The sequence below is a fragment of the Corvus kubaryi genome, unplaced genomic scaffold (assembly GCF_017639235.1).
Source record: "Corvus kubaryi isolate FWS band 111438036 unplaced genomic scaffold, C.kubaryi_AGA036_p1.0 37398, whole genome shotgun sequence".
NCBI classification, from domain to species: domain Eukaryota; kingdom Metazoa; phylum Chordata; class Aves; order Passeriformes; family Corvidae; genus Corvus; species Corvus kubaryi.
Window position 1 is genome coordinate 23,512,944 of NW_024581137.1, and position 26,148 is coordinate 23,539,091.

General features: G+C 39.3%; 1 protein-coding gene across 2 annotated transcripts in view; it reads left to right on the forward strand.

Annotated features, from left to right (window-relative positions):
* Window positions 1-26,148, forward strand: part of RFTN1 (raftlin, lipid raft linker 1) — a 97,079-nt gene that overhangs the window by 1,633 nt on the left and 69,298 nt on the right. For both annotated transcript variants that reach the window (XM_042043289.1, XM_042043288.1), the window contains one exon: window positions 8,839-8,994. In XM_042043289.1, the coding sequence (XP_041899223.1) occupies window positions 8,850-8,994 (145 nt within the window). In that variant the 5' untranslated portion in view covers window positions 8,839-8,849. Of the gene's footprint in view, window positions 1-8,838; window positions 8,995-26,148 lie in introns of those variants that run through there.

Sequence of the window (26,148 nt, forward strand, 5' to 3'; positions counted from 1 at the left end):
TTTGTGTATTTAATTTCTGGTTTTTTTAGGGAAAAATAAAAGTCTCAGAATGAAGGGTTGTTTTAGGAATCTAGCTTAACCTCAAGTAGGTTAAATTAGACAAGGGGCTTTCCACGTCTTGAATGCTGGCATTCCCCGGTCTGAGAATGAGAATGTAGCATGAAATGAGTATATACAGCTGTGATTAAATATGAGGGGAGTTCTGAGCTGTGGTACTGGGAAACACAAATACCATATTGGGTGTAATGAACTGGTCTTAGACTCTGTAGTGGAAAAGCTGGGGTCACAGACTTGTGAAAAATAAAAATTAAAGTTGATGATATCTCTATTTGAAATAAGTAAAAGGTATTCACATAACTATTATTCCATCCCTGACTTGATGTGAGATCCCAAAACTCCATGCCTGGCACTAGTGGTCCACTTTACCTTTTGCCTTCATCAGTTGACTGGGGTTTTACTCTGTGGCAAACTAGAAGAAGGCAGTAAACATAGGACTGTTAAGTCTGTAGTTTTGTGTTTTATCATGGTTTTACTCACTGTCATTAAGCAGCTGTGCATACATTGCAATATGCATCGGTTTCTCATGCCTGTTTTCTGTGGGTTCAAGAAAGCTGGATTAATATCTAACATTCCTATTCATGCTTTTGTCAGGTTCATTCAGTCTTTATTTTCTAAGCTGCTGTGATTTCTCTTCGTGTTCTTGAGAGTAGTTCTCTAGTCTTTATTAGCATCCTGGTAGTCTCCTGTTGTCACATGGACACAACTTTCTTGAACATTTGCACATGGTATTTTGGCATAAATTTCATCTGTGCATTGTTCAGTGACATTAACACTTTGGTATCTTGACCAAAACCACACCGCCTAAAAGTACTTTGTAGAAAGATGTGGTATTATCTGAATCTTTTGCTGTACTGAAAGACAGCAGAGTGGTATCATCAAGTATTAAATATTTTGAATGAGTGTTACAGGGTGATGTGGGTGGTGTGGAAAGCAAGGGTCTCCCACCAGCCTGCTGTTCCTCACATTGCTCCCCACTGCTAGCACAACACTTGCCTTGCTCCTCCACCAGTTCTCTCTGATCCTGTTTGCTCCTCTACCTCCCACCCTGCTGCTCATGTGCACACACACACCCCCCCCCACAAGCCAGCTCTGTTTCCCTAGAGAGGGGCTGGTGGCAGGGAGCCCACAGAGGTGGCCTGGTGACTTGCAGACCCAGAGACAGCACAGAGCAGAGTGTGTTATGCAGGGCAGCAGAGTCGAGCCCAAGTCAGTGATGTGAATACTGCATTAAGAACAATAGCACCTAATAAGAGTTTGTTGAAATCGCGTTATCGTGCTGGCGTGTTATTTGACATGCTGCATGCTAGTGCTCTGCTTTCTTTGTGACTTGTGTATACAAGACCTGTCAGGGTAGTCTGTTCTAACTTTACTGAATCTTTATTGTATTTATCCATGTATTTCTTTGCTTTCTTCCTTAAGCTTAGAAACTCTGGAAGCTAGACTAGCAATTGTCTTAATTGGCCAAATTATGTTTTTCTCTGGGTTTTTTTGTGTAGTCAGTACATTTTCTTGTCTCCCTGGGAGACAGTACCAAACCCGATGCAGTAGTTTGGTTTTTAATTCTAGCAATTGGGGCTGCAGTTCATCATGCCAGGTCTTCCAGACTTCTTGGTATGAATCCAGATTAGTTCTGATTTGTGTTCTGCTTCTGTTGAGTTGTGGTATCTTTGGCCTCTCCTACTTGCCTTGGCTTCTGACACATTTCATTTTATGCTTGTGTTTCTTGATCCGAGACTGTAGTTTCCTCTGCTGAACTTTGTTCCTGTCCCTTAAGCTCTCTGCTTATTCTACCTTTCCTTATTTATTAGGTAATTCATCTCACTGTGTCTGGAAACCTTCTTATGAATTCTCTTGTCACTTTCTTGGGTTCCAAGTTCTGCAGATACTCATATTGTAGTTCAAACATGTTCCAGACCTCCCCTGTACTCACATCCTCTGATTGCTCATTCCTGTTCATCTCACTAATGAATTCCTTAGTTTTTGAGATTTGCTTTTTGAAATAGAAGATCTTAATTGCAGATTTACTTGGGTTGCTCTGCAGTTTAATTTAAATCAAATCAATCATAAAGGATAAATCTGGGATTATTCTTTCACCAACCTTCCTGTAAGCTGAGATTTAGTTATCAGCCTCAAGTCTAAAATCCTATCAGCTACTGGTCAAATTTATAAGTATATGGTGAAAAAGAATTGGTCAGCTGTAACATCTGACAAGAGATGGGACTGATTTATGGTAATTGTTCCTTGTGTCTATAAGTATTTCAGAATGTTTCAAATTGTTTGGTAAACATTAGTTACTTAAGTACAGATCCCTCCCCACAAATGAAAATTATTGCAGTATTTGTTGAATATATGCTTACATATCTTCCTGGATGGTAATACTGTTGGGAAAAAAAAAGACCAAGTGGGTATCTCTTGGTAAGGAATTTCCCTCTTAAGTGTCATAATCTGACAAAAAAACCTGTGCAGTGGTAAGCCAGGGTGGGAAAAAATGAGGAGAAGTCAGGAACATGGCACTTTCCTGGCAACTAACAAAGCATCATCCTGCATGCTATTCTGCTTTCTTTGTTTACCTGTACACCCAGTTTGTCTGGTCTGGTGTTTTTAATTCTCTGCTTCAGTTATGCTGGTTTTTTTTCCTTGTTATTCCTCCTCTGCTTCATTGCTTTAACTATGGTAGGAAAGAGACTTGACTATAATTTGCAAGCTCTCTCAGGGTTTGTTGAGAGCCGAGTGGGGGACTAAACACTCTGGTGTTTTGTAGACTGGGAAGGATGCAAGAATTAAGTGACCACATGCCAGCAAGTGAACTAAGCATGAAGTGCTTATTATTTTGAAAATGGAAAGGTCAGGATTGCAGAAGTGAGGGTTTAAGAAAATAAGCATGTCTCATTACTGCACAACGAATGTGAAGTCCTGTAATTATTTGTAAATGCCTTCTAGCATCCCTGTGAGGTACCTAAGTATTACCCATGGAAGGAAGAATGAGGATGAAAGGCCTTAAACAAAATCAAGAGAGAAAACCTATTAATAGGTTGCAGTTATCTTGTTTTCCAGCTGCTGCATTCATCAGTAAGAATACTATATTCCATAATTTTGGGAAAAGAACATTAGCAGTAACCTAGGATATGTATTTTAAAAAATAAATTAATTCATGATAAAGCTTACAAAATACGTTCACTAGTCCTGGCCAATAAAAGCTTTAAATATGTTAATGCAAGCAAGCTTGTTCTTACTAATTTTGCTTACAAACAAGCTGACAAGCATTAATTTTCCATACAGCACATTTTCCTTGGATGCCATTGTAAGCACTGAAATTACCTTGTTCCTATTTCGGATGGTAGTGTATTTCACTTACACACTTGCTAGAATATTCAGTTAGCAGTTGACTCTAAAACCATAAGTATTTAAAAGAATTGTTTTGGAATTATTTTCAAATCATCCCTCTAAGTAGTCATTGACATCATGCATTGATTAGTTGAAATAAACTATTTAGCCAATATGTACTTAGTTGATAAACATCCCTTAAATTACTTATTCTGGTAATCCATTCAAACTTCCATTAGCCATGTGGTTCTGCTACATTTCAGTGTAATTTTCATTATTATTCCATGGAGATAGATTGTTATGGAGTTTTGTGAAAGGATGGATCAATAAATCAGAAAATTAGCCTCATTTGTTCCCCAGTATACCTCCAAAGAAAACCAGATAGAAGGCAAGGTTTTTTTTTCGTTTTTTTTCTTTGTGCTCTTTTTCTGCTGAAAAGAAATCCTGGGGCCTGAATCACTGTTAACAAGAAAATAAGTTGTTAGCTACATGGTATTATTTTATCCTTGTTCTTTGCTAATTCTGAACTTGTTGCATTTAATTTATTTTGAACATACACTAGCAATGTGAGAAAGCAAATCCAAGCTGCAAGAGGGTATTTTAGCAAAGCTTAAATTCAGATATCATCAGTTGAGCATTTGACGCATCTCTAAAAGAGCTGTAAAAATTCCTATGATATATTCAAGATACATTCATTTTCATGGATCACAGAGGAGATTAAAAGTGGAAATACTGTTGGCTTTTTTTTTCTTGATGACTACAATTTGTTGTAATTTTTTGGCTTTTTTTTCTTGGCAAAGGATGGTACCAGTTTCAATAAAACTTGTATTGAGAAGGAGCATTCAGGGGCAGGTCATTTGCCATGCTGGGATGAGTTTCTCTCGTGTACCTCCAGATGCTCCTTAGAGCTCCTCTGCTCCTAAAATACACATTGAAGGACAGTACCGGGGAGGAGGAAGAGGTGGTAGCAGCAAGAGGCTTGTTCTGTGACTTGTGAGTTGGGTGTTTGTTTGGGATGTACAAATCCTGGGTTAAATTTTTGAACTCAGTTTGCAGAAGCAAGCTGTTCCTTTCCTAAGCAGTGAAGGTCTTTGCTGTCCTTCACAAGATAAACTTAAAAATTAATTGACTAGTCTTTGCTGCTGTTCTGCAGCTTGGCATGCCTTTTATTTTTGATGCTTTGTGGAATTAAAGTGAAGATACAGACTAAAAAAACCCAATCTATTGTGTGATTTGGGTTTCAGTTCTAGTTTTATCATCACGTGGCTGAACATATGAACAGTTTGAGATCAACAAGATCATAGAGCACGTGTAAGATTAATTTGCAGTCTAAGTGAGTTTGTGGACAGAATTAGTTTTTCTGGCATGTGTAATTGTAAAAGCCTATAGCTAAATCTTAATTTTAGGGGTTAATGTTCTTCATTAAATGTTACTTTTTCAAGGTTTTTTTTCTAAGTATAGAACTACTGAGTTGATAATTAATTTCTGCATTAATGCAAAAGAAAATGTTTATCTTAGAACCTACTGCAGAGCAAGAAGATGTTGAAAATTTGGCAGTGTCTTTGAAGGATTGTTTTTCAATTTACTAAAAAGTGAATATTAGTGATAATATTTTGGTTTAATATGAATAAAAGAAAGTGGAATTCACATGCAGGTATAGAAAGTGAGGATAAATCTGTAGTATGGAAACCTTAAGCAGGTCTTACAGCAAAGTAATGCACCTTCTGAAAACATGCACTGAAGTGGGTTTAGATTACTTTGAATGCATCAGTTACAAACATTTATTACAGCACTCTTTGATAACTGCAATGTAGAAAATTAAGAAGGTGAATAATGTCCTGTTGACAAGTAGATTTGTAACTGAAAAGCAAGGAGATATTTTTCAGATGATGGTGGGAAGACTCTGAACAGCAAGGAGATATTTTTCAGATGATGGTGGGAAGACTCTGAACAGCACTAACTTTGCTGCCAAGGAAAGGAAAAGGGTAATAACTGATGTTAAAAGCCTTTGAAAGGTTATAAAGCAAGCTGTCCCAGAAGGATGTTTGTGGGATAACTTTGAGCAGAATTTGGTGATTGAATGATGACTTGTCCTACACACATCATCACTATATTTGAGAAAGCTTTTAAGTATTCCTATGTCTGTGGATTTATTTTCGTGTTTAGACTCCTGTGTTAAAGTAGAACCTTTATTAAGGTTTGTTTTCTACTGCTGTAGCACTTGTATTCTAATTACTGTGGAAAAGATTGTGATGTTGTGAAATTCAATTTTTTTCCCCCGATTCCTCATTTTTTTCAAGTGAAAGCATCTTTTTTCATCAACCTTTTCCATATGCGTGCTTTAAGTAACATAACTGCCTATACTTAACAGAATGTGAGAAAGCATTTATCCTCAAGGATACTGATTGAAGTTTTAGCTAAACAGCACAAAAAGGAAAATCAGTCTTCTAGTAAGCAGTCACTCAGGGAATTAATACCAAAAAAAGCATGTTTTCAGTCCACCCCCAAGCGGGCAGGTAGCTCATGCTGAATGGCTTGAGGGTTGTCTCTGTTTGCTGAGGTCATTGCTCACATGGGCTGTGAGGGGAGAAGAGTTTTTCTCCAAAAGGCTGAGAAAATGTTTGCTGGAGATGCACGGGAGAGTGTCTGTGGCTGCTGTTGGAAGCACAGGCTTTTATTTTTTAGCACTTTCACCCCAGTTTGGGAAAGAATGCAAAACTCTCTGTGATGTGAAATGCAGAGTCCCCAAGGCCTCTTTCTGCAGCCATCACTGTCTAAGAGTCCTGTGGATTTCGGACTGTTTGTACAACTAAAGGTTGCAGGCACTGCAGCAGAATGACCTCTGAAATGGAATTTTTTATTACAAAATCCTGTGTATTTATGATGTGTAAGAGTTACTGGGCCATCGCTGAAACAAGAAATTTGGTACACTTGCTAACACTTTCTGCTATCTTAATTCTTCACTAGCACAAGCATACTGCTAGATGTGTTCCATTATAGTTAATGGAAAAATACCTGGTGTATTGTTAGGTTCATTAATATGCAACATATGTTTATATATTAAAATAACATTTTAGACTGAAGCAAATAATATTGCACAGGCAAAAGAAGAAACTGCTGTATATATGAAAGAATAATCCTTTAATGGTAATAGTTACCATATTAAAAAAAAAGGTGGAAAGTATCACTTTGAGAACGTAAAATGATCATGAGGATTTTTAACCTTAAATTCCAAATTAAAAAAAAAAAAAAATTGAGTCTGCAAACCTTGATTTCATTGATAGAAATTGTTAAAGTAGTTTTTATCTTTCTTTCAAAATAATCAGGGAATGTTGTTTTCCGCTGGATGCATCCACCAAATATTGAAACATCAGGAATACAAATGGCACATCATCCTTTTTTCTCAATGCTAGTAGTCTTTATAGCAAATGTTTTTTCTTCTTCCGGGTTCTGTATGATCAAGTATTTACTATGTTACTTTTTTTCAAGTTCAATGTGTCGTTCAGTCCTATTTTGATCTATTTATTAGGGCCTTTTTAGGAGGATGTAGGTGTGCATTTGTGGACTTCGCACATGATAAGAAGGTGGGTGGTATTGTTGAGCCCAGAAAGACTTCCAGCTCCTTCTTCCAAGGGTGTTGGAGAATGGGGTAAGACTATTACTGAGCAGTAGAAGTGCAAAGAAATAGAGCCAAGTTATGAGGGATGAGTTGGAAACTTCTCAGTCGTGTTGGATAAAAATGAGGAGAAAAAGGTTCTTTGTCTGCTAGGAAGTTGACAGTAAACTGTGAAGGGGATGATTCAGCTGTGAATGATGATTTTAGGTGCAGTAGGTGTATTATTTGCAGTGGAGGCAGGGAAGTGTGAATGTTATTTTCATAAGCTTTGTTAAGATCTCATTTTGAGCATATGGCCACCTGTGTTCATGTAGAGAAATGAGAACAGTGATGCAAATGAGAGTGAGTGGGGTGATGACGGGAGCAGAGATCCTGTCTAGGAAATGGCAGAATAGGACTTGAGTGCATTTATCATAGCAAAATACAGCAAGGGATTTGGGAACTATTAATAAGAATGATTTCACAAGGAAGTATGAGGGAGGGACAAAATTTATACAAGTTAAAGCATAGTATAAATAAAAATGTAGATAATTTTCTGCAAGTAGTTTCCAAATACGTTGGGGCTGTACATTTGACTAACTTTCTAAGCTTTTGGGGGATGGAGCTGTGGCATAAGCTTACAAACAGCTCTTTGGAGAAGGTGAACCTGAACAAGGTTTTCATTCTCTGCTTTAGGTTTATTACCTGTCAAGGTAATCACCCTAATCTGTGACTGAACTTTCTCAGGTGCTCACTGCTGTCTGTCAGAGGTTGCAGGGCGGCTGTGACACTGACCTTCCTAATGCTTTATGCAGTGTGTTTACACTGAATGGATCCCATGCCTTGAAGTATCTGGAGTGGCCTGTGGGAGCCACTCCTTGTTACTGAGCGTTTGTTCTGCATTTCCCGCCCTGTCCCCAGAGCATGAATTTCTCCATGTAGGCGGAGGCATGGTGTTGGGTGGGTTGTAATGAAAAACCTCAGGTGCCTACCTGGTGTCTTCATACTTGTATTTTTCATACTTGCTGCTGGTTGAAATAATTTGCCTGAAGCCCCACCAGTGTTGTTGAGAGGAATTAGAGGGTTTGGATCATCTGGATATTTTCACCAAGTAATTATTCCATTCTTTCCTACTCAGATGAGCTGTAATGTGCAGGATACTGAGAAACATTTAATGTGTAGCAGGCATGGTTGTCAGGAGTAATCCTTTAATATGTTGTGGGCTGGCAGCTTGTTAAAAGACAACTAGATTTATCTAGTGCAGTTCTGTGGCCAGGTGCCTCTTCTGTTTTGAAGACAGAGTCTGTAAAGTCCCATTAGTTCCTAAAAAAATGAGGTGGGAGGAAGTGAGGTTGTTTTGTAAATGCAGGTAATTCTCTGCAGAGAGGACTTGCTTTTTCCGTTGAATTGCAAGGCTAGATATTAATTTGAATGTTACAGAGATCTGTGTAAAAGTTAATACTAGGTGCTCTCTTAGTAACTACATATATAGAAATTGTTATTAAGTTGACAACCTTAATATTAGCAAGTTATTTTGCATTTTCAGCTACTTTTTTATAATGGAATATATGTCTTTCAGATGTACTGTTGAATACATTTGAAAGATGCAAAGTACATAAATTAAACTGTCAATTTTCCAATAAAATAATAGTATGCCTGGGGGTAGATCTGAGTAGTATATACTTCAGTTACTATCTGAGCATTTATTTGATTATACAATTTTATGTAGTTTGCAGGTAGCTTGTATTTAAAAATTAAAAATCACCATAATGTACTAGTGTGGGGCATGAAACCAGAAAAAAAACCCTCAAAATTAATCATTTTATGCATTTTCCCTTTTCCCTACCTCTTTGTATCAGGAACTGCTGAAATGGGTTGTGGATTGAACAAACTAGAGAAGCATGATGAAAAACGACCTGGTAATATCTATTCAACTTTGAAGAGGCCCCAGGTAGAAACCAAGATAGATGTTTGCTATGAATATCGATTCTTGGACTTCACAACACTAAATGATAGTAAGTACACAGTATTTTTCTTTAGATTTTTTTTCTATTAAAATATATGTGTTAATTGCTTCATGATATTTTTTGAATAGTAGTTAAGTTCTTAAAATGTCTTAAATTTCTCTAAGTAAATGCCTCCTCTTCAGTCACAATGCTTCCATGCAGAGATCTTAGGGAGAATTTTGTGTTAATTTTTAGCCTTACAGGTAGTTACAGGTTATCAGATTTTATGTTCTTTTACCCTCCCCCTTTCTGTTTTGTTTTCTTGATTTTTTTTGTTTGTTTTTTTACTCTGATGTGGATGTTTGTTTCCCTAATTTACATTTTATCCAACTTTGATATGATGAAGCAATTCAGGTCTGCAAGGTTGTATACTTTACTTTTTTCTTTTTTCCCTTGTGCTCTCTGGGCTCTGTCAGAGGTATTTTGGGAGGCTGAAGTTAGTGTTTTCAGTTTTAGTAGCTTGCCATAAATAACTCTTAGGTGGTTACAGATACTTACAGATGCACCCATGTAGGTGGAAACAGGATAGTGGGAGACACTAAAGACATAAAACATCAAAGGGGTGAAGTTCAGTCTCATGTAATTTTTACCTTGTTTTTTCTCTTCTGTCTGAAATAGTCTTGTTTTAATTCTCGTGGCAATCCACAGATACTCCATTTTTTGCCTTCGTGATTGACATCAGGCTTCTTTGCTAGTATTGCTCACACCATTGCCTGTGTCCTCTTTCACTTCAGAATTAGCCTGTTCTACAAGCAATTACTCCTCACACCATTTGGGAATTGGAAGCTTGAGCAGAAGGCTGGGACCTGCTTCCTGCTATATAGAAAACAACACAGTACCAAAATCTGCTAGAGCTGGCTGGCAGGATGCCAGGTAGAGCCTCTGTGCTCTTGCCCTGCAGTGTGCTGTGACTTCTCTTGTTTTGCAAGTCAGGTCAAAGGAAAAGCCAGAGCGTGCGTCTCTCACAGTGCGAGACAAAGAGCTGTTGGTGTGTCGCTTGGTGAGGCACCTTGTGCAGCTCAGTGTGTCAGCCCAGAGTAGTGGGAATTTGTTGGGTCTTAAAACCTGCTGCAAGTAAACTTGAGTTTGAAATGGTGGAGGTTTGGAATAGGTGGTTTGACAGGATTGTGTTCTTGTAGGCAGTGTGAGAGTTGAGAAATTTTGTCTTTGCAGACTTAGAGTGCCTGTCTTCTGTGTTTGTGTTCCCTTATGTTTTTTGATACGCTAATTGGGATGCACTGCTGTTATTGAGAGCACCAAGCAAGTGGTAGAGGAATTTTTTTCCTGTTTATGTATTGCAGTTGTTTCGACATTTATGTGTTTTTATTTCAAAGTGAGCTGCTTGTGTCCTCTGATAGTTTGACAGCTTTTACTGAGATGTATTGCAAGTTGTGTCATTAGCGAAAATGAATTAATATTGAGGACACACTTCCGTGGGCTTTTCTGGAATATTCATCATTCTGTCTGTCTCTCAAATTTTAGCATGTGCATTCCCCTGTTGTCTCATGAAGTCTCATCTTTGGCACTCTATGGAGAAAGAATCAGTACTTGTGGTAGCAATGTGACTTGCCGCAGGCACAGAGGATGTCTGGTAAAGAGCAAAAAATTAAACCCAGGCTTTCCAAGTCTGATTAAATGCATAGGTTTGTTGTAAAGTATATTTGTGTACATTTTTCTTACTCATCATAGATTGTTATATTACGATTTTAGGAGGTGTGGCTTCAAAGAGACTATTAGCAGAAGTACTTCTATCAGGTTCTTCAGTTTGCCAAATAGCATAAACTCTCCAGCTCCATTGAGTTCTGCTTTGGCATGTTGTCTCCCCATCACTCCAGTCTCTGAACATGTCAGCAGATAGGTAGATGTGGAGGGGATGGAGCTGTTGCTCCTGCTCTTTTTCCATAGTACCACCTGTGACTGTGTGCTCTCAGGATTGGCAGCTTCCTCTCTGTTGTAGTCACTGGCTGTGTGAAGGCCTGTGTTGAACTATGTAGTGTTGTGGCATTCCAGGTTTTTCTCATCATCACTGGTTTGTTTATGTTTTTGCTGAGAAATAATCTCTGCAGATAACCAGCATTAACAATAAGTGTTTCACCTAAATCTGTGTGGATTCAGAGGCTTCTATGAGTGAAATGCTCCTAGCTGTGTAAAAAGAACATTTAGATTGTGAAGCCTGTCTTCTGTGAAGCTACTCTAGCTGTTCCAGCATGTGTGTATCTCATTTTTTCCACAGGTTTTCTCCTTCACTGGATTTTAAGAAGAAGCCATGTTAAATTATGAATGTCGACAGAGTATTTTATTGTATTCTTATGCTAGGCCTTATTTACAAGACTAGTGAGCCTGGCAGTGCAGACAGGTACTCATATTTCTCTGTAGCTTTTCTATAGTGTTGATTGCTCTGATAACTGTATCTCTCACAAATGTTTAATCTTAATGGTAAGAAGGATGTGAATATCTCCATGTTGCAAGTGGGAGCTAATTCACAGGTTACTGCCAGAAGTTTCCCAAGTTCTTAGCATGTCCTCGTGTGTTCCAAAAGCAATTCTTGTTGACTTCAGACATAAAGGTGGATGCTGGTCATATTTGCAGTTTAGAACTGCATCTATTTCCAAATCTGATACCCAGATAATCAGAGATCAGTTCCAGAATGTGGCTCATGTTTAAAGTGCACTTTGTCTGGCAGCTAGGCGGACGTAAGATTTTGCAGCTATATGTGGGGAAATACTGCTCCCCTCTCTTGTCTTTTATCAGTTCTATGAGCTGATTTAACTCATGTATCTGGCAGGTTATATGGTGTTTTTGTTTGGTTATCCTTGGCTGTATCTGTGTCTTCTGGAAGGGTCTGAAGAATTCTGGAGTTGGTAGAAGTGGAGGCAGTATGTTGTCAGGAAGAGAAATAGGACCTTCTTTAAATCAGCTCACACTATTGTGAACTCACAGAATCACAGAGTGAGTGAGGTTGGAAGGGACCACAACGGGTCATCTGGTCCAACCTCCCTGCTCAAGCAGGGCCATCTGAGAGCACATTGCACAGGATTGCGTCCAGGCAGTTCTTGAATTTCATCTCCAGTGAGGGAGACTCCACAAGCTCTCTGAGCAATCTCTTCCAGTGCTCCGGCATGCACAGTACAGAATTTCTGTCTCGTATTTAGATGGAACCTCCTGTGCATCAGTTTCTGCCCATTGCCTCTTGTCCTACTGGTTGGCACCATGAAGAAGAGCCTGGCTCCATCATCTTCACACCCACCCTTTAGATATTTTATGCACGTTAATGAGCTCCCCTCTTGGTTGCCTCTTCTTGAGGCTGAACAGGCCCAGCTCCCTCAGCCTTTCATTGTAAGAAAGATTCCCCAGACCCTTGACCAACTTAGTAGCTGTCTGCTGGACCTGCTCCAGGAGCTCCATGTCTCTCTTATACTGAGGAGGCCAGAACTGGACACAGCACTCCAAATGTGGCCTCACCAGGGCTGAGCAGAGCGGGAGCATCACCTCCCTCGACCTTCTGGCAATGCTCATTCCCTTAGCATCACTCTGTTGAAAACAGGGATAAAATACTGTCCTGATGATAATTTTTCTGGAATGTTAGCTAGAAACTTCACTTGCTTGCTGTCTTTGGTTACTGTTTACCTTCTGACATACACAGCTAAAAGAATGTAAGGAAATATGCTCCTTTATTACATTTTTTTATTATTTTCTAAACTTTTGCCTTGCTTTGCACTGATGCAGATGTCCAGTGGAAAATAGTGTTTGATCACTTACTTGAGTACTCTGTAAATAGTGCATAGATGCAAAAGACAGAACTAAGGTTGCAAGTGTAAGCTTCATTTTTATGTTTCCCAGTGTTGCAAATTGATTTACTTGAAAGTGAAGTGTCTAGGGAAATATTTACCAAGCTTTCAAGGAAAACAGGCTATGAAGAACCCATCGGTTTCCATTGTGTGCCGCAACACTAATAATCCACATGGTTCTCCAGAATCAAAGTGGTTAGATTTGCCACTGTCCTTTACTTTTTTAAAAAGTGGGGAAAATTACTATCAGCAAAGGGCTATCTAGTGTAGATTGGCATTTGAGGAGTAAGGGGCACTTTCCTAAGACATTTTAGAGTTGAGGTGGGCATACTTGTTTTGAGCTGTTGGCTTTATAAATCTGCTTATGAGCCTGATCTTTCTTGTTTCTGCTAAGGTGGCCTCTTCCAAGAAATCCTGGTCTGTCTTCCATGTTGTCCCTTGACAGTGTCATCCTGTGTTCTATTCTTTAGTCATCTGTACTGTCCAAAGCTTATGGGCTGCTCTTCTCCCTCACCACGCCAGTTTTCACCCACAGTAAATCAATAAAATCATCACACATTTTTACTTGTGAAGAAGACATTACTATATTTGTGAATTGGGTGGCTTGTTGCTGGTTCAGCAAAATGTCAGAAGAAATGTCTTCTCACTGCCTTAGAGACAATACTAATGTTAAGTAGAAATGATTGAATTTTATAACAATAAAAAAATCAAGGAAAATAAAAGACAGTTGCAGCAAACCTTTTGCTACAAAGCTGGAAGAGATGAATTAGGGTCTACTCTATATACTTCAGGCCTTTACTGAAAAAAACCCCAGACAACAAAAGATTGTATCACCTGCCCAAAAGTAAAAAATTGTTTCTATTTTGCATCCCTCTCCTTTTAAATAAAAGGAGATGAATAAGATCATCTTGTACCTCTGCTATCTCCAAGTTTTATTGGAAATAAGAGGCAAATGGTGAGCAAATCTCGGGAGGCTATGTGCTGGCAAATGGAATAGTCTTAATTTAAAGCAACCATGCTTTCAACAGTGACTCCATGGGGTAATCTGGTTGTTACGTTTTGTTATTTTGTTGGAAAGAGAAGTATTCCAGTAATCTGCATTCCTTTCTTGCTCTTTTTTGATCTACTTATTTTGGAAAACTGTACTTGCAATGACAGATGATACAGAAACTAAGCTAACTTATTCACCCTCTATTTCTTTTCTTTCACCTCCTGGGTTATGATGACCTTCTGAGAAAAAACAGGAATCTGATAGTAATTTATCTCTTCACTTCTCGGAATAGGGTGGAATTTTTTGGTATTTAGGGGAATTTTTTTGACCGACTTGATTGGATCTTTGGTTTTTTTTTCTGCTTTGCTTTACGTTCCTGTACTAATTCATTGGCCTGATGAGTTACGATAGGTTTTGGTCTTGAATAAAGTTGGCATGAAACATATGGTAGCCATGTGATGAGAATGGAATGGGGTATAAATTTTTTTAAATGGGGAAAGGCTATACTCTGAACAAGCCATTTGTGCTGTAAAACCACTAAAATCCAGATGTTTTGATGGAATGAAAAATAGCAATACTTCACATGTCCCAAAGAAGTTTTTAAGTTATAATGTGAATATATGAGCATATGGTTTTTATCCTGATTGTCAAGAATTTGTATTTTTAGTTAAAAAAAAATCAAAATGAAGAAAATGATTTAAAAATAAGGTTATTAATTGCATTCTAACATTCCCACCATATTTTTGCTTGAATGTTGTAAATGTTTTAGTCTAAGGACATGTGTTTTACCAGGACAGTACTCCTAGTGTAACAAATTTACTACATACATAAAACCTTCTTATTTGAGGCATTTTGTGGGGGGCGTGTGTATATATATATACGCACACACTCATACCCATATATATATGTATGTATGTATATATATAAAATTTAAAAGTGTATTTATCTTTCAAGTTCTGTCAAGCATATGGATACTTCACCATCGTGTTTTGGAGCCAGTTATACTGCTCAAAAACCACTTACTACAGTGTTATGAAAACTGCTATGGCTGGGCTTTTGGTTTTTATTGGTTTTTTTTTTTTCCCCTCATACAAGACACAAATAATGTGTTGGTGGACCTTTGTAGAGGGCATTATTGTAGTAGAATCAATAGTTAAAAAAATCTCCATACTGAAAGCTTCATTAATTTAAGATTAAATTTCAGTCGTGTGTAGGCTTAAATCAATAGAAACCCCCTCAGTTTTCCCCATGGAAAAGAAAAGAAGTCTGATTCAGAATTGGAAGTGTCATGCACTGGAAAGTGTGCAAGTAGAGGACAGAGAAGCATTTTTCCTGTAAAATGTGTACGCATTTTTTGTCAGGAAATTCTTTTTTTTTGTAGAACATAGTACTTGTTGTTGATTTCAATGCTTACCTTCTCTTCCTATTGGTAATTTTTATTTTATATTAAGCAGTTATTTGTGACTGGCTTCTGCTTTCTGTTTGACTTCACCATTCACTTGGGGAAAAAAAAACAAACACCAAACATAAAAAATAAACAACTCCAAGCAAGTGGCTGTGTGACTGAAAAAGGAACAAAACCTGCAACTCTGCATTTGCAGGTGTTACTAGATTTAAGACTAGTAAAAGCAAATATTTCCCCATTGGCAAAGTTATTTAATTTTGTTTTCATTTCTGTAAGCAGAAGAACATAAATTAAGTTAGCATTCAAGTTTTGTATTTCAAGTTGACCAGGCCTGTTACCACCATTTAGTCCTCAGGAGTGATGAAATAAAATTAGCATGGCGAAATATTGTTAGGTTATATATGAGATGTGATAACTTGAACCAGACTGTGTATAGATTATCTATAACTGACTAAAACAGTGCTTCAGAGCAGATAAATATGTAGCAGGTTCAGAGCAGAAAGATGATGAGCATGAGAGGCCAATGGATTACTTCTTTGTAGCCCAGATTCTGCTAATGTTTCCCCTTTGCTGAAGCTTTGTCCGTGCACATATCCCATTCAACTTAGTTTGATTACATGTATGTGATATAAAGAATCAGCATAAGGCTTTTGCTGGAACTGGGCTTCAGTCCTTTCTATTGATGCAAATATGAAGAAATGAAATTTTTTGGCTTGGTTTTCTGTTCCAAGTGAATTCCAGTCGGTAGCAATAGGGAATCACAGAATATTCTGGATTGGAGGGGATCCCCAAGGATCATCGAATCTACCTCTTAAGTGAATGGCCCATGCAGGGATCAAACCCTCAACATTGGTTTGCTCCAGTAACCCTTCAGGACTTGCCACTGTAAGTCACAGCAGAATGAAATGTTCCTGCTGTAGCAGTTTATAAAACTCACTTGTGTGTCTTGGGAAACTTGCAATTTGACATAAAAGGAGCATTCCATATGTTAGCAGTTTAATAAATGCCATAAATTACATCATAAATGTAATTGCTGGAAAGAGTCATTAGATTTGAACTTTACTGTTTTTTAAATAAGGATGCATGACTGTGAGACATATTTTAGTTTCTAAATGGAAGCTCTACTTTCCATAATTATTGCATCTAGATCCTTGTTGTAATAGACTGCATGCACACGCTTTTTCTTCTAACGTATATATATTCTGTATCTGCACATCAGGGAGGTGTGCAGTACACAGACACAGGTATGTATTGTATTTTATACACATATGTCATTTGAGGGGGTAGTTCCTGGGGATATGACCTTTCAATCACTTAAATTTTGCTTTATGGCTACACTTAATTACACCACAATAGAAAGTGTGAAGAGCTTTATCTAAAGTCCTGTGATGACTGTGACAGAACTGGGAATAAGTCCTGGGCAGTCCATTGTGCTGGTGGCTAGATCATGGCCTTCAAAGCAAGAAGCTGGTCAATATTATGAATTAACTATCCTAGCCCTTATCTTAACAGTTACATACCTGCAGAAAAGCTGTACCATTAACATAATTTCAAATGTAAAAAAGCCTAAAGTTTGCTGGCATTTCTTGTCCTCTCAAGATCCAGCTGTACTGTGACACTGCTATTTTGTGTTGGAATAATACATTATAGACTAGATGAAACCTTAGATAAAGTATGGTATGTATATTAGAACATCTTAAATATGTTAAAGAATATGAGTATGATGTATTTTGGAGCTGTATTTTCAACCTGTGATTGGAAACATAGTTTTCTTTTAGATGCTTTTATGGAATCCCAAGTACATCTAGCAATGTCATAGCCACTCTTTCTGTGTGGATTCTGCTTGTGTATTAGGCAATGGGTGTGTGTGAAACAAAAATGGACTAGGGAGGAAAGGAACATCTGCAGGATTTTCTATTTTTACATGTTTCATGTTGTCAAAAAATGTGTGCCACAATAGTCTTGTGGGTGCTAACTTTCTAGTCTGCACTCGTTCTTAGAATGAAGATTGGGTTCCTATAATACTCCATTCTTACCATGCAGTCATTCATTTTATCTGCTGTGTTAGCTCAAGGTTCTTCTTAACATAGTTGCTGAGTTCTTCCAAGAGATGCATTCCATACATCACGTTTACACAAATGCTGTAATTCCCTAGCATCATGGAAAAGTACAGATACTGTCTAAAAAGAGCTCTCAACTTCCAATAAACCTTTTCATTCTATCAGCAACTCAGGAGCTGCACATGATCTTTCTGAGTGGCTGTGTCTTTTCTTTAGCCTCTGGCTTTGCACATTTTTCCAATCTTCATGTGGTTTTCTTCCTCCTGATGCTGTTCAAGAGCCAAGGAGTCAGACTTGGCAGTCTGCAAGGCTGGCAGACAGGCATTTCTGATGGAATGGTGAAATTCTTCAAGCCACAGGGGCCCAATCCTGTTTTCTCAGAAGCAAAACTTCCCCTGTGTTTAACTGTAGCAGGAGACCAAGTAACTTCAAACTTGTTACTTCAAATAGTAAAAGCCTCATGGTTTTATTGTGGGAGAGAAGTGATTAGGAGTCATCACTGTAGTAATCTGCTGAGTCTTTTTAGGACTTGTTGCTACAAATTCCTTGAAACCATCCAGACAAAAGATAATGTACAAAACCTATGCATTATTGCTCTTAACATCTTTGCAAAATAAATTATTTTTTGTTTGGCTAAGATCTCATGCAAACAAAAGGTTTAGAATTGGTTCATCCTGAGTGGAGCACAGCCCCTTTGAGAGAAAAAAGGAACTACTGGTGTCGACTGCTCTTGACCTTAAGATACCAAAAGCACTGAACAGATGTACATTGGTTGTGCTGGATTTTTTTTATTGTTTGCATTTATATTCCTCATGTTGCAGTGTGAAGAATAAAGAGTCTCTATTGTGATGGAAATGGTGTCAACATTCAGCTGTTTTGTACAGCCTGTAACAGTGTCTTGGTGGGTCAGGTCCAAGGGTCTACACAGCAGAACAAAGTGTGGTATCAGTCTGTGCATTGTCTTAAGCCAGTAGTGTGGGGCAAGAGAAGCAGACAGCCAGGTTGGGGCAGTTGCTTCTGCAAAGTTTACACTCCCCATTAAATGCATTTGAGGGTTTTACTTTGGACAAAAGTTACATGTCCTCCTGTACACTGGACATGCCACTGCATGTGTTTCAGAGCAGCCTGCAGGAAAGGTATCTGAAAAATGCTCCTGTCTGGCTTACGAGCCCTTCTGGGGGCCACTCCAGGACGTGCTATTTTGTCCCAGTGTCTGTCTCACTCTTATGACTGTACTTGTCATTGCTCTGCCCAAGTGACATTTGTAGAGAGATTCCACATTCAGAAACATGTCTGATTTCTGTTCTACATCTGTTCTGGGTTTGTTTTCTGTTCCTGCATTTTCATACATGCTACCATTTCAGCTACTGCCTGATGACTTCTGAATTCTTTTTGCCTCTGGCAGCTGTGGCAGCTACTCTGTGAGTACACTCCAGATGAGCTGACTACCTCCTGCTTCCTCCCTAGCTTTATCTGAGGATGAAGACACGGACTGTGTATTGCCTTTATGAGTTTTCACTCTTCTGTGTGCTCTGCCCTGCACCCACTGGGGAGGGTACCACAGGTGTGGGACACAAAGTTGCTGTGATAGGGCTAGTGCTTGCCTCTCTGCACTGAGGATGGTGTGGTAGGTCAGAACTTGCTGTTGTAAAAGCTACTGCTGTGATGTTGCAATCATTGGATGAAATTTTGGGAGTCCAAACCTGCATTCACAGGTGTGGCTGTTGTCCTGTGGAGTCCCATGATTGCAGTACCTGTTGGTCAGTGGCTAGGCAGTTTGGGGAGGGAGGGCAGGTTTGCAGTGGGCAAAGCCATGATCAAGGTCTGCAGTGTCGTCCTGCAAACATTGTTCCAAACGCTGCTCCTGCAGAGAAGTTCAGCAGAGCTCAATGTCTAGAAGCGAGGAGATCCAGTCTTTTCTTGGTGGCATTTGGCTGTTTATCCCTTTTATATGGGCATATTTACTTTGTCTCTTGCCTGGCTTTCAATGCCTGTTTTGACTCTTTCTCCCTGTTGGCAGATGCCTTTGGCTGCTAGTTCAGTGGCCCTCAGGAATCATAACAGGCTTTGGACTGAGTGTTTTTGCTAAGGAAAAACATGGCTGAAAAGTAGCAGCAGCAGCACACCATGCAGGAAAAGGGAGGGGTGAGAGTCAAACTTGTGCCCTGCTCTTATGAGAAGTGATACAGGAGGGAGAACTGACAAAAGGAACGGTGATAAAGTCTGTCCTTCTGCTCCCCTGGCTTGGAGAGAAGGGACAAAGTAGAAGGAAGGGGAGTAGTACAGTCTGCTCAAGTCCTGCAGTATGGAGATCAGCTCCCCCCCTACTCTCAACAAGCAAACTTATTTCTCCCTGGGAAGCATCTGTTCCTTCCCTGCTTTTCTTTTAGCTTGCAGAGGAAATGGCCTGCCAGTCCTGTTCCTAGGCTTTTGGCTGAAGCATCTCGTTCAGAGGACCATGCCCTGTCAGCTGCTTGATAGGCTGTCAACACTCAGCTGACATGTCAGCTCATATGAAGCTCCAAAGGGTCTTCATAGCCAGAATCCTTCAATCCTAGAAACTGCCTCCACACTCTTTCCTGCAAAAAAAAGCAGCAATCAAGATATCTGTCAGCCTTGTGATGAGCTGTAACATCCTTAGCCCAGGCTCCCTGCCATAGCTTTCCTGCTGCTGTGCCCCAGACAACACAGACACTTAAGGTTTCTCCACAGAAAAAGTGGAGTGGAAGGCACAGCTGCAGCTAAGCAGCAATGGGGCAGAAAAAGAGTTCAGGTAACATATTGGCTAACTTTATTGTCAGGCAAGACGAACATGGCCCAAAGTTACAAGGAAAGTGGTAAGGAAAACAAGAAAGGAAAGTGGAATCTGGAACTTCAGGAACAGGGACAAAGACAAGGAAAAAGGATGACGAGTTGCTGATACGGCCTGCACCAGAAACATTCCCCCAGGGGCCAGCATGACCAGAGAGTTAACTGTAGCAAAATTTAGCTGAGCTTTGGTGCCTGGCATTGCACTCCTGTCATGGGGAGAAGTGAGAGGTATGCAATGTGTCTGTGGGCTGCATGTTGAAATGGGGAATAAAAGCAAATCTTCCAACATCCTTCCATTGAATAGCGCCTCCCATGGTACAAAATGAGGCCCCCATGCTGTGGGTGTCTCTGCAGTGGATCACACACAGAGCTAAGAAGAGCTCCAGGAGCAGGACCATATTGGCGCTGCTGTTCCCCTAAGGGGGTATGGGGCCAGTTGGCTTTTCATGAGTACAGAAGGAAAGGGCGCTGCCACTTACGTCTTCAGAGAGGTAGAACCACCCTGGCCTGGACCAGTTGCAGGTCGTGGATATGGAGACCCCAGACATTGTGTTTAATGCTATGGCTGTGTTCCCCTGTGTTTGGAGAGGGAAGGGACTTTGCAGCAGCACCTCGCTGTGTCTGGAAGCCTAAGAGGGAAGTGTTAGCCTGACACTTACTGTGCCCTGCTCACTTGATGTGAGCACCCATCCATGCTGGAGACAGGAGTAAAGATCTTCAGAAAGGAGTGGGCATCAGTAGAAAATAGAGCAGATGAAATAGGGAAAAAATATCAAAGGACAGGAGTAGCTGAACACATAAATTAAAAGAATTTGAGGGTCATGAGTGACTGTAAAAATGGAGGGACAGATAGCATTTGACATGTTTAGCAGGAAGAGAAGACATGGCCTTGCATGAGTTCTCAGTGTTTTGGGAGCCTTCCAGTGCCAGAGGGATGCCTTTTTGTTGTGTTGTATCAATGAAGCCCAGCAGGGACTGCGGCTGTCATTCTGACAAGATTTGCTATCAAGTTCTGCCTAAATAAAACTCATGGACAGGCACATGGTCTTTTTCTGAAGAAGACAACTTACATTTCTGGATTCAGATCCCTTTTGGGTCTTTCATGACAACTACTTTTCTTTTTTTTTTTTGAATCTGAGTGACATGAAAAACGTCCTCTGAGTGTGTTAGACTTATTTCATTATCAACAGGGGGAAGTTTACTTTAAACCTTAAAACTCTATCATTTCTAGAAAAGATGAACATTCATTTAAAATTTTGTTTCAAGAATAACCTGAGAACATTTAGGTAATTTGAATCTATCATGGAAACTGCACAATTTCTCCTTTCTTTGCCCTATTCTGTAAATATGTAGAATTGTTGCTTTAGCAACAAGCATAATTGTGACTGCAATTTAAATTAAGGTTGCAAATATTGTACTCAGCAAAATAATGTAGTTTGCAAACCTCAATGATTGTCTCAATGTTAACTGTTCTTCAGGTTAGTGTTCTTACAGCATTTGCAAGGGTTTTGTGTGTGAATGCCTGACCGGCATTTTCTTTACCTTGACTTGGTATATAGAGAGGCATTGATCCTATGTCCGTGAAGATGCTTTATCTACTTGAAACCTTTGCTACTGTTTTGTTTTTCAGTGCCTGTGTGTATGTGCACAGGTGACAGGTAGCCTAGTAAGTCTGTAGAAGATGTAAATATACTGCCAGGCAAACATCTCACATTGGACCTGGTATAATGCACGTTTTTGCCATAGGTCTCAGTTTAGTGCTGCATTCCAGGAGCTTGCTGGTTTGTGGCTAGTCTGCAGCAGTGTCAGGACTCTTCAGAGTAATCACTTGGTGAAATACCATTTGATCATTACTATCTTGCAGCCATAACATATTACAGAGCTGCTGAAGATTGATCCAGGCCTCCAGATTGTAGCCTTCTCTTTAAGTGATGAGGCAGCCTGGAAATATGTTCATGGCTTCTGTAGAGGACAAGAGCTTACTAGTATTTGCCAAATACTGTGCTAGTCTTGCTTCCAGTTCCCCAGCTAGCTCCTTTGGCACTTGTTCAGGTATCTTGGCAAAACCCTGACACATGTTGCATGTTGTCCTGTGTCTTAAACAGTCTCAGTGACTTGGTTTTATCTTATTGCAGTTGTACAAGTGTGTAATATCCCAGACTTAAGAGGAGTCCAAGTGACGCAATTAGTACCTTAAATTGCAGCCTGCCTTCTGTGATACAGCTTGCATACCCAGCAGACTCTTGGTTTGTGTGGAGTCATGTTTTTGCAAATGATTTGATACCTGTGACGCACTGAGGTAATCTTAGGAAAAGCAGCAGTGGCATGGAGTTTCCAAGATTAGAGGTGGCACGTGAGAAGTTTTGGCTGAGTCCGATGCATGCTCAGCAGCCGCTGTAGTGAACTGCTGTGGCTCTTCCTGGTGCGTGGTAACCCCATGCACTGTGATAAGGTCTTGCACAGGAACTGAAGCTTAACGCTTCCCAGCCAACTGGTTTTTGCAAAACCTGCTCATTTCATATAAATGGAGCTCTCTTTAGATGAATTGTACAGAACTCACAGCTTCCTTCTCCCCCCAAATAATCATTCTCTCAACTTGAGACTTGCAGTGATTAGCTACAGATTCTTCTTAAAAGAAACAGTCCTTTCAAGGGGAAGAGAATCTCATTAAGCCTTTGCTGTGAGCTGCAGCTCTTGATCTGCACACGAAAGACAAGCTTGACAGTCATCAGGTGAGTTAAGAACTGCAAAAGTATTACCTGTCTCTGTTATACAGTCATGAGTTGAAAGAGTTCATCTCAGTCTCAGAATATAGAGGCTTTTGCGTACGATGTGGCACATAAAAAATTAAAGACATCAATGATGTGAGAAGTCCTAAAGGTGCCATGCATTTCCAAATGAATTGATAAAAGGTCTTAAATCTGAAAGAGAATGAGGTATGAGGTTTACAAATAAACAGGTGGAATTTCTGAGAAAGTTAGAGATAAGCCAGGACATGGTTACTAGTGAAGTATAAATAAACAGCAGTCTACTGCTGTAGTTCCTCATTTGCTAAGCCCTTTGTGGTGTTCTTCTATTTGAACAATTGTTTCCTGAATTTCTTAATAACAACTGATAAAAGAATTGACAAATAGTCTGAAATTGCATGGGTTAATTCACTAGCAGTTATTGTACAGATTACTAGTAAGCAAAAAAGATTAGCATCTACATCTATCTCAAATCACAAAACAAAAGAACAAAAGGAGTGTCAGAATAAATGGTCTTTTGTTAAGTTATTGTCTCATAAAGTTTGGAACTGTGTCAGAATTGCTTTTTTGTTTTGTTTTGGTTTTGTTGTTTATTTACTTAGGAATGCTCAGCTCAGATGCAGCATCTGTTTTTCTCTGCTGTCCTTCTACCCTATTTTTCCAGCTGTATTGAATGCCTTGATGAAGCCTTTCAAATGATCAAATAGATAAAATTGTACATATTTTGTGGGATTATTTTCATTGTTCTTCACCACATGTTCAATGAATACAACACTTTATAATTGTAACACTTTGTTTTCAAGCTGCACTCTTGTACTACTTGTTGTCATTGTTGTTTGTTTAGTTTGGTTTTTTTTATTACAGTAAATTTTTGTGAAAATTGGTCTTCTTATCAACAGATACTTTCAGGGAACCCTTCCAGAAACATTGGTGAAAACTCAGACTAGTTTATCAGTGATATTTCATTATTAGCCAGTAGCAGGTGTGGCCTTTTTTGACATAAGGGAAGTCAGAAATTGTTCTCTCTGTTTTGCAGAATCCAGTTAGGACTGGGGAGAAGTGAAAGTGTCTTGGACATGGGCTGTCATATGATTAGAAGTTAGAGCCACGTGAGGCTGCCTGTGATGTCTCTTTGGGTTGCTTTATAAGGAGCAGCAAAAAAACCCATGGAAGCACTGTGCTTTGCACTTTTTCCCAGGTTTGCTTCTGAAATACTGTCTGTGCAAGGAGGAGCTGACAGGAGTAACAGCCTGCAGTTCTGTTGTATGCTCACTGTGAATATGCACTGTCACACACCACTGTGCCACCTGGAAAGGTTATTTTCTGTTCCTTATAAGGAGAACTGCGAAAGTGACCTGTTTATTTGCCTCTGTATTTTATTATTTAATTAGTAAGAATGTGCATTTAAGAAATTAATTTTTCATGTCACTAGCCCAGAAGGGATCCTATCCAGGGGGTAAGGGAAGTCTAGATCTTAAGATTGTCTGCATAATGCTTTTTAATTACCACCTTCATACCGTGAAAGAATTCTGTCCCTGTTGGACAGGACATCTGTTACATCTTTATTGCATATACTTACTACTTTGGGATTAGATTATATTTACTTCATTAATTCATTCCTTAGCAGCTTTGAAGATAAGGTTTCTCTGCTTCTTTCCTTTTAATTTCCAATAAATGTTGTAGTTGCAGCACTTTTTCTGACAGAACTACGCTGAGAAATAAGGATAAAACAATGCCTTCTCATAAACTCTTGCAGAAATACTCTGCTCTTATTTGCAAACAAAATTGCAACGACAACCATTTTATTGCAAACTTAAAAAGATAAACTAAAAAAATATAATTTGCTGTGGTCGTTTTATTGTAATGATGCTTGAATTTGTGGCCATTTTCCCATGACCCACATTAAACAATGGATTTCCATGCTGTTAGTATTACTGTGTGGGAATTCTTCACTTGAAAACAGAAACTGGCCGCATTTTTCTGAAACGAGGGAGTAGGAGTTCAAATTCTGCAGAGTGACAGGAAAATTTTCTCTAAGCAAAAAAAGCAGGGGTTTTTTGCCAAGAAAAACTTTTTTCTTTAGTAAATCCATCACCCATGCTCTAGCAGACTTGCGTAAAAAAACAAAACAGTACTTTTGGGAAGTGCTTTGTTAACTTCTAACAGCCTTTTCCACTACTCTTTGGCTTTCTATCAAGTGTTCTTGCCAAGTTGAAGTGATGTGGTGTGTTTGGCAGTGACATACTGCTTTTAGGTGCCAATGGTGAACTATTGCTTGCTAGTAGTTTTCAATATTCTGTGAAAGCCTCATCACTGTTAAATACACTGTTAGAGGTGTTACAGAAGGCAATATCCCATAATACCTTTTGCAGGATTTTCTTTCGAGGTCTTTATTTTTGAAGGAATTTCTTTTTTTTCAGAGGGTTTGTAGGTGGTAGTGTGATGGATTCTTCTGTTTTGTTTCTGAACTGGTTTCCTAGGGAAACGAGAGTTAAAAAAGGCTCACAGTCTGTCTGTCTCATTCCTCCAAATAATTATAACCGCACAATTTCAAAGCAATTTGTGAGAATTTTAGGCTGCTGCTAGTTTTGTGGAAACTGGCAGTTGGGCAGAAGACAGAGACCTCTATTAATCAGGGAAAGGCGAGGAGAACCAAGATGTGCACTGACAGCTCACTGGCCAGTGAGCCAGTGCATTGCTCCAATGTAGCCACATAATCGCTGTTTCTCATCACCTTGAGGAATCCAAGGGGTGGGAAGAAAAAAAAACAAAGGAAAATTTGAGGCTGTGGCAGCAAGGTTGAAGAACAAAAGCTTCTTAGTATGAATCACTCTTCATTAGCTAATGGAGAAAAACTTGAGTAGGAAGCTGTATAATAGCACAGGTAGCAAAAAGTCAGCAAGAAATACTTTATCTTGTACTGATTCTAGTCAGGTCTTTGACCACCCTTCGTTTCCAACAGAGTCGGCAAAGTCAAAGATGAATGGACAGTAAAGTAGGTTCTCTTTGGATAGCTGGAACTCTCCCCTAGTTCTTTTCACACTTGCCTAATTCACTGCGAGGTAACTGATCCATTTGGTGGTTCTAGCTTTGTATCTTCCAGAATTAGTTTGTCTGGTCACTCTAAAAATCGTAAATGGGGTAATACATGGCTCTTCCACATGCCAAATCAATCAGGAACCATTGGGGAATTTGCTTGATAGGGATTACTGCCACCCTGTATTTTCATATGTTCCCACGCAAATCTTTTCATGTTAAGAATGTCATGGGTTTCCTGTGATGGTTTTGAACTATGAGGATTTGGACCACAAGGTCTTCCTCTTCAGACCTGCAAATTTTGCAGATACCATATTTGCAAATA